Source organism: Cryptococcus depauperatus, chromosome 6, assembly GCF_001720195.1.
Source record: "Cryptococcus depauperatus CBS 7841 chromosome 6, complete sequence".
Lineage (NCBI taxonomy): Eukaryota > Fungi > Basidiomycota > Tremellomycetes > Tremellales > Cryptococcaceae > Cryptococcus > Cryptococcus depauperatus.
The window spans coordinates 50,700-59,435 of record NC_089473.1 but is presented as its reverse complement, the minus strand read 5'-3'; the positions used below and the strand labels follow the sequence as shown (position 1 = coordinate 59,435).

Here is an 8,736-nt window from a genome sequence, read left to right as displayed (position 1 = left end):
AATCCCTCCTTGCCATGAAGAATAGCAACAAACTTCAAGCAGCGGATGAAAAAGGCCACAGTAATGCAATCCAAGTTGTGTTATGGTTTGTCTATATTCCACGTCATCATTCCAAGGATATGGCAGTAGCCTCTTGACTAGGGTGAAGACTCTGGCGAGCTGGGATTTGGCTATACCGGGTTCTGGGGTAGATACGTTGTCGGTACAGGCGTGTGTCGCTGAGTTGGTGATGATAAATACAATGTAGGAATGGTATATATATTGATACAGTGCTTGATACAGAAGAATTAGTATCAGTGTGGCGTAGAAATGAAGCCATCCATGGTAAGAGCATTCTACGGTTGATCTATATATATCCATGTCGTTGTCCGTCAGTGTTCTTCGCTGATGGACTTATTGACTGTCTTTACCAGTCGCAGTGTAGAGTGCTGCGGCACTTACATGTAGCTGTCAGAAACACAGCAAGCAAGGATGGAGTCGGTTGTGTGTTGGGTTGTCTACACTGTCCAGGAGAAGATGTATATAAGGATAGACAACGCAGAGACACAACCCCAGAGAATGAATCTAGCTTTCTGTCTCTATATATCATATCCTAACTACTAAGTAGTATTGAGTCCCAAGGGCATAACCACTGTAACCACCCAAGTGACCCAGTCCTGACAGTAGCTCCATTAGAAACTTTTGTTACTTTCTCTTCCATATCATCATATGTCGTGTATATAAACGGGATCAAATTCTTGACCTACTTGCTCTTCCTCATTTAATTGTTTACTCTGTATATACTTTATACATGCAATATACATATATAACACAAGTAACCTCACTAAAACACAACCATATCACAACAGGCTATGAGCCTCGCCGCTTAACGGCATAAACTGAAAGAAAGAAAGAAATCAAGCATTACCCCAGTCATCACTGGAAGAAAATCCTATTAATCTTTTTCTTAAAAAGCACAACAGATCCTACCCTTACTACAAGCGGGGTTAACGAATCTGGTGCCCCCAGCTATAAGTCACTGCGCTCCAAGAGCAAGAAGCAGGCTTGTATTGCACTCCGCAAAGTCTTGATGAGAGTCGTTTTTGCTATAACCCAAGACGAGCACTTACTTCTTTTCCAGATCTTATACATCATTTGTTACGACCCGACCAATATTCAGAATCATAAACTAAACCAAAAGGTCACGAAACCATAAACGGAAGATTATGATTTGTTATTGGCTATATTCCCTGTTACTTGTGCAGGGTCGTAACAGAGCTGGAAATGAGGAAAGCACCAGCTATTGCACCTAGTGGGATACCTACGGCAGAACAGGCTATCGCCATTAGGGAAGCCAGAAGGACATTCGGAATCATATCCAAGTCTCTGTCGAAGAAAGTTCAATCTTCTCTCTCTACAGCTAGTCGCTCCTTTGTGAATCCAAACCCAATGATTTTGTGGGAAGAACTTGGGAGCAAATACTCGGCTACCGTTGGCACGAGGCAGGCGCAGCTTCTACAGCAAGTCTGGAAAAAGTTCGACTGCCAAAGGGGACGATTCTACCAAGAGGACGGCAGAAATCCAGTCGGCCTACGCTCAGATTATATCAGCCGGCAAGTCCTTCACCAACGACAACATGGTAGCTTATGCCATGACGCTTGACCTACCAGAGTCATATAACACCCTCAAGCAGACTTTATGGCTTAGAGAGAACTTGTCGGCATCTGAGTTACAGGTAGCCGTTCAAGCTGAATGGGAGAGAAGAGGATTAGATAAAGAGATTGCCACCACTAATAGAACTCTGGGTCAGGCTCGCAGCTATCGAGAGACAGGCACGAAGGGAAAGATAAGTGGAGAAAAGAAGAAATGGAATGAAAAGTGGTGCAGTTTCCATCGCTCTGCGGCACATAATAATGTTGATTGTTGTAGCAAACCACAGCATCAGCGTACGAGCGACAAGAGCCATGCTATAGTCGCTTCATCTGCTCTAGAACCCGCTGCATTCATCCACTCGGGCTCTAGCGATGCCCAGGCTTTATGCAGTTACCCAAGATTGTACTACGCCAAAAGACACCTTCGTGGTGGACTCTGAGGCCTCACACCATATGGTCAACGACGCTTCCAAACTCAAGGACATCACCACCACTTCTATCAATGGTATAAAAATAGGAAACGGCGCCAACTTGGTAACGGCTGGTCAGGGTACTCTCACTCTTGGACCGATGAAACTTCACAATGTACTTGTAGTCCCCGAACTATCGTGCAATCTCCTTGCGGCCGGCAAGTTTCCGTCCACTATGCGTTGGGTGTGTTACGACCCTGCACGAGTAACAGGGAATATAGCCAATAACAAATCATAATCTTCTGATTATGGTTTCGTGACCTTTTGGTTTAGTTTATGACTCTGAATATTGGTCGGGTCGTAACAGGATGTTTGACTGCTACGGCTGCTCTCTTGTTGACAAGTCCAACAAAACAATGTTGACGGCGCCTTTCAAAAATTGGGCTGTACACCATCAAGGCAAGTCAGCTGGCATCCGCCCTCTAATCCTCCGCTGACGATTTCCACTCTTGGCATGACAGACTAGGCCATTTGGGTGTCAGAGACGTCATGAGGCTAGCCAGGACGGGTAGACTAGGGAAAAACGCCTTGATACAAACAACTGTTGAGAATGTAAACGATTTTGTCTCCGAAATGTACATCCAAAGACAACAGGACGACTTCTGGCGCCACTAGCAGATCAGTCTACTCGAGCCACTTTACCTCTACAACTTCTACCTGTTGACATTTGGAGTCCCATCATCTGCACCATCTCGCAGCGGGAATCGATATTTTCTGACCATCTACGACGACTTCAGCCGCAGAATTCACATGACACTGATGGAACAAGAGTCTGAGGCTTTACAGGTACTAAAGAATTACATCAGAATCGCTGAGAACCAACTCGACAAAACAGTATAGTGCATCAGATCTGATAGCGACAGAGAGTTACCGTCTAATTTGACATTACCTTTCTTACATGGACATGGCATTCCGCATACCACCGTCCCTGTTACGACGCTGCACACATATGGTATATATGTTGAGTATACATGATCGTAACATAAGGAATGCTTGCTGTGCTCTACTATTTATAGCTACAATCAATAGATATATACAACCTTGACAGATTGTGGATCCTCTTCGAGGATCAAATATCGTATGTCACATTTAATGGCCTCACTTGCTTTAAGCATTCATCATTGTCCAACTTCCACGCGGATTATTATCACCCCTTACAGTACCGCCTGTAAGCCCAGCGTCATCGTCCACCTGAACTGGACCTTCAAGGCTGCTGGTACCAGATCGTAACAACTCGTTTCGATAGATACCTGCGTCGAATCCAGAATTTTTACCACCAAACAATTCAGAGATGGACACAGTGCTTGCACGCCTTTTTCTGCCCTCAACAAAAGAAAAGAGACCAGGAATATGTCATGAATATTAGCAATAATTAAGATCCACGCTGTGTACGAAAAGGTCACAATAATGCAATCTACATTGCATTACTATTTATTGCCTATATTCCATCCAATAATTCCAACGTTCTGACAGACACTTCCTACCCAATTACTCTCATCCCACGGCCTCTCGCCAAAGCCCAGCAACCCCTCCACATCCTGGCAGACAGCTACTCCCAGTCGATTCTCTGCGACGCTACGAGCTGGGGTTTCATGTATTTCCGGGACCAAACAGCTGATCATATCCGTCATCGTCCTCGGCATCTGTGTCAGAACGTTGGAATTACTCGATGGAATATAGCCAATAAGTAATAATGCAATGTAGATTGCATTATTGTGACCTTTTCGTACAGAGCGTGGATATTAATTATTGCTAATATTCATGACAATCTGCCCACAGTTCGTTATCTGCCCACACGCCCGCCGACGAGTCCGTCTGGAAGTCTAGAGGGGCAACACTACTGCCACTCTCTGGATAAGGATCCGCCAGCGTATAGCTTGGATTGCCGGGTGCAGATGGTGAGCCCTCCGTTTGGGTCTTTTTATCTCTAAGTCTCAACAATCTTTTTCTTTCGTATGCACTGATTCGTTCAAACAGGTCAGCTCTCTCACAGGATGATGGGATTTCCTGCGCATACGTTTTAGCGGCTCTCTGTGCAGCTTTCCTTTTAGTAGCACCCAGCTCTTGAGGATCCACTTGTCAGCGGCTTGTTTGACGCAACATGTAGCGCTGACCCATCCACTTACCGGTAAGTCTATCGACGACCCTGTTATCATCCTCAGTTCTATCCATTTCTATCATGCCTATACTCTCCCAATCACCGGGTTGAAGATCATCCGTTGTGAGACCATTTTCGGTAAGGAAACATTCAGCTCTTTTGGTACATTTTTCCGGAGATCTAAGACGATCATGGTGGTCGCTCGAAAAGCCCATAGGCACTGTCAGCCAATTGGTCGTTTGTTGCGAAAAAGGCGGCTTGGAGATGTGTTTGAGTTATCCAGGCCCAGGCGGAGAGACGGTGTACTTACGTTGTTTGAATCTGCTTCAGTGTAGTTGCTTTGCGAAGCGGTAGAGCTGCGTTCAGAGCGGCTTGTATCGCTGCGATCAGAACCGTGACGAGGCATTAGAGGCACTGGGTTGAGAGATGCACTCTGTTGGCTATACAAAAGATGTCAGTGTTCAAAGCGGTCAGAAGCACGCAGACACAGAAAGTTGTGGGCTGGCATGTCTTGCCGGTACTGGACTATATACGCTGGGTCTCCATGGCGAAGCTTGAAAAAGGCGAGGGGGATAAAGGATAAGTATCTCCGACATACCATGTACGTCGCCTGGGACTCGGAGCGAGTGAACGGAGGGATTTCGCTGGGACATCTCACTGGGACACACAGAGACCAGCGATCAGGATGCATTCTCGAGCAGCTATCGACGGTCCGCTTTCCATCGCCGCGACCGTCGCTCTCCTGCACCACTCCCATCCTCCCGGCAGGGTGTATCCAGTGTCCCATCGCAGTGCTCGCGCAAGGCGTCGTCTCGGAGAATGGCTGTGGGTTATTGTCGCGTGTCGACAGTCGCAACGGTGCTGGGACTGGAGGGTTTTGGCGAGAGGCCTGGGGACGAGAGTGGCTGGGTAGGTGTGTTTGGCTGGAATACACTCTGACTGATTCTCTAGGAACTATCTACGGCAGCTCTTGTATTGAAAATACGTTATTTAACCGTCCAACGCAATGGTTAATGAACCTCGTTTACTGTGTATATAGTTGAACTAACCCTATATACACTCGCGCATATGTTAAGACAATAATGCATCTCTTACTCTTCTTTCTGCATTTTCAACACCTTGCGTCTTCTCGACTGTGGCAGCAGTGATTCGTGCCACGTTTCACAGTGCATAATGTCCGGAGGCCTCCGGTTCACCAGCCTGAAGCGTCATCCATGATCGTAGTGCTGCCTCCGAGTGCTCGAGTGGTAGATACTGGTCTATGTCCGTCCACGGTGCTGGATGGGCACTACTATTCGTTGTGTGGTGATGGTGATCCGGCTGATCTGGCCATACACCAGAGTCAAAGTCAGTCTTACTTGGAGGCAGCTGTGAGTGATCATGACTAGACGACCCATCGTCCTCTGTTTCGATGTTGATTCCATACTTTTCAAGTATACTTTGGTAGTGTTTAATCCTTTTCTGTTGATCAGAACTCTTTTTTTTCAAGACTCCCATTTCTGTATTTTGATCACTCATCGTATTTTCTAGAGCCTTTATCTTTCGGTTCTTTGTTGTTACATCTTTACAGACCGTGGTAAGTTTAGAGTCGAGTGTGGCAACTTCTTTAAACACCTTTGCTCTCAGAGGGTCTGGGATGCCCTGCAGCATCTTATCTACCTTCCCCCTGCCAGTACTTATTCGAACCCTTAGGCTATCTTGAAGATTCACTTGTTAGTAACTTGTTGGATGCGAAATGTAAAGCTGACAGATCAACTTACGTTTGAGGCTATTTAAGACTCTTTTATCTATCTCAGTTAATGCCTCACGTTTGTCATTTCTCAAAGCTATGCGTTGCTGCGAATTCAGTTGCGAGGACGATATACCCAACTGAAAAAGCAAAACGCCCACATCGGAATCTAGATTGGGGCGAGACTCGATTTGCGGGCGGCCTGACGAGGCTGCTGCGTTCGTAAGAGTGGCTTGCTGTTTGTCGGGAAATGGCACCATCGGATGGTTTGAATGTCCCGGGGAGAAGTGGATTGATGTATGTGAGCCGTACAGGTTTGGCCATGTGGATAGTGGGTACTCACCGAGACTGGAATGGGTTGATTATATGGATTAATTAGGTCATATGAAGGGTGCACTGAGGAGCTTTGTCCGCTAAATGTTTGGTACTGGCTGCCATAGCTAGGGTATGACGGATATCCGTCACCCTCAACGCAGCCTTGAGGATGGTTAGGATTAAACATTGGAGACTGTGGGCTGAAAGATACACACTGGAGAATATACAGTGATTGTCAACGTTCAGAGCTGCGAGATAGAATGCCACTGGGGTGTGGGTGAGAACAGGAGACACAGATAAAAGGTCGTTGTGAGTCAGCATGTCTTGTCGGTACTCGCCTATATAAACGCTGGGTCTCGCCAACGGAGCTTGAGAGAAGCATCGGGTGATAAAGGAGAGAGACATCTGCCGGGACTTGGCTTGGTTCTTGGGTGTTTGCGTTGCCGGCCTTGGGACGAGACGTTGCTTCGCTGAGAAATGTCCAGCTGGAATAGACAAAAGACAGCTATCAGATTCATTCCACAAAAAGCCATCAACGACGAGTCCTTTTTCATATCTTCTCGGCTTTTGCTCATCTCGGCCAGGTTCAGGTTGCTTCGACCGTATCCATTGACCACCCACACATTGTCCTGAGCTCTCCTGATCTTTCCCTACCATGATCCTGATACCAGGCTGTTGGGAGACGTAACGGTTACGTTTAGGAACAAAATGCCCAATCCTGACAGGATCTCTTACTTAGGCTTCTCAGCCTAATCAGTCTACCTATGGGTTAATGCGCTCCGAAATCGAGTTCCTTTGAGCAGAGTTCGAGGAAGCATGTAGTTCTTCCAGCCCTTCGCGTATACCAGTCAGCTCTCAGCAATCAGTATCATCTGGTAACAAGATGGAAAACCTTGATACCGCTCGAAAGAACCTCGGTTATTGACAAACCCGACATCTTCACTGGTAATGCCGACCAGGTAGACCCACCCCTAACCTAGGTACGTGTATACACTAATACTCAGCAGCTTGCCTTCACCGACCGCTATGAAAGAGTCATTTTCGCTGGATCTCTCTTCAGAGAGCACGCAGGCCAATAGTAGACCGCCATGTACAACCTTCGTCCTCAACCGGAATGGTTTCAAAGTTTGTCCCTGTTTGTACGTGAAATAGAGTTGATCTTTAGCCGTCAGGACCTCCAAGCTGAAGTAACTTGGCAGATAGAAAATCTTTTTTTCAGAACAGATCCGCCGGTTAATACTACAGCAAGTTCTTGCAATACCGAGTTGTTGTGGGTCTGGGAGAAACTGCCGACATTAGGCAGTTTAAGAAAGGGCCGAAACCCGAGATACTCGATGCTCTGGCTGTTCACCCGAACGAACCGTTCACCCCTACTAACAAAGATCGATAGATATATATATAAATTATTTGTGGTGTATATATATTGCATGTATAAAGTATATGCAAAGTATACTATTCAATTGAAGAAGAGCAAGTAAAACCGTCACGTGACCTAATGTAGATAGTGTCATGAATATTACCAATAATTAATATCCACGCTCTGTACCAAAAGGTCACAATAATGCAATCTACGTTGCATTATTATTTATTGGCTATATTCCATGTCATAATTCCAAGGTTCTGACAGATAGGTCACAATTCCTTCACTTCGACATTTACTGTCCTAGCACAACTAGTGATCCGTTTGGATTGACGGATCTTTGAGAGGCGACCTTAGACGCTGGACAGAAAACCTGTGGAAAGCTATCCGATGTGATGGGCATAAAGAACAACAGCAGTCTGACATTTGATAACGAAAGGGAAAGAAGAGAGACTGAAAGATGACCTCTGTGTCAGGATGATGTACAAGGTGCGGATATAAGAACACAGGATACTGTGTATGCCTCAGAAATAGTATAGTTGGTTGAACGGGAACGTGACTGAAGGACGTAGAGCAATGAAGACATAAGGAAGGGATTGTGGTTGATAGTTCCCCAGGGAATTAATCTGATAGCTGTCTTCATCTATATGAGATAGATACTCCTAGATAAGTCACTCGTTTCAAGGACTCCCAGACCAAGCCCAAGAATAACCGAACTCCTGACAGTATGCTATCGTAAATATCTATTCTAATACTGTACAACAAACTAAGTACACAACAAGTAAACCAACGTAGTAAATAACAAAGTGAACATGACAAAACAAACATGAGTCGTGCACATAAATAACGGATGCCATGACTTATTAAACGAACCCGTTGATAAACCTCCTCCGAAAAAACCACTATCACTGGACCCACCTCGTGTTACCCACAAGCTCTGCGAGCATCGAGGAGATGGCTTGAAAGTGGTTGGAGTCTTCTTTTCAGTTTATATTGAGAAAAAATATCATAGCGCGTTGCTTACTTCTATTGGAAAATATTAAAGATAAAGATAAAGAAAAACCCTTGTCACCGAAATCCTCTCACATAATTTGGTTCCGTCAAGCCCTTACATAACATTGCATCGAAAGTCA

General features: G+C 45.6%; 2 protein-coding genes across 2 annotated transcripts; both read right to left on the bottom strand.

Annotated features, from left to right (window-relative positions):
- Positions 1-3,853: 3,853 nt before the first annotated feature.
- Positions 3,854-4,605, bottom strand: L203_104757 (uncharacterized protein; the record flags this gene model as incomplete). The annotated part of the gene is made up of 3 exons (XM_066214135.1): positions 3,854-4,176; positions 4,228-4,456; positions 4,510-4,605. 3 exons carry the CDS (start codon positions 4,603-4,605, stop codon positions 3,854-3,856), a joined length of 648 nt encoding a protein of 215 aa, XP_066070232.1.
- Positions 4,606-5,360: 755 nt separating this feature from the next.
- L203_104756 (uncharacterized protein) lies at positions 5,361-6,900 on the bottom strand (the record flags this gene model as incomplete). The annotated part of the gene is made up of 5 exons (XM_066214134.1): positions 5,361-5,896; positions 5,960-6,025; positions 6,090-6,164; positions 6,241-6,405; positions 6,459-6,900. 5 exons carry the CDS (start codon positions 6,898-6,900, stop codon positions 5,361-5,363), a joined length of 1,284 nt encoding a protein of 427 aa, XP_066070231.1.
- Positions 6,901-8,736: the final 1,836 nt, after the last annotated feature.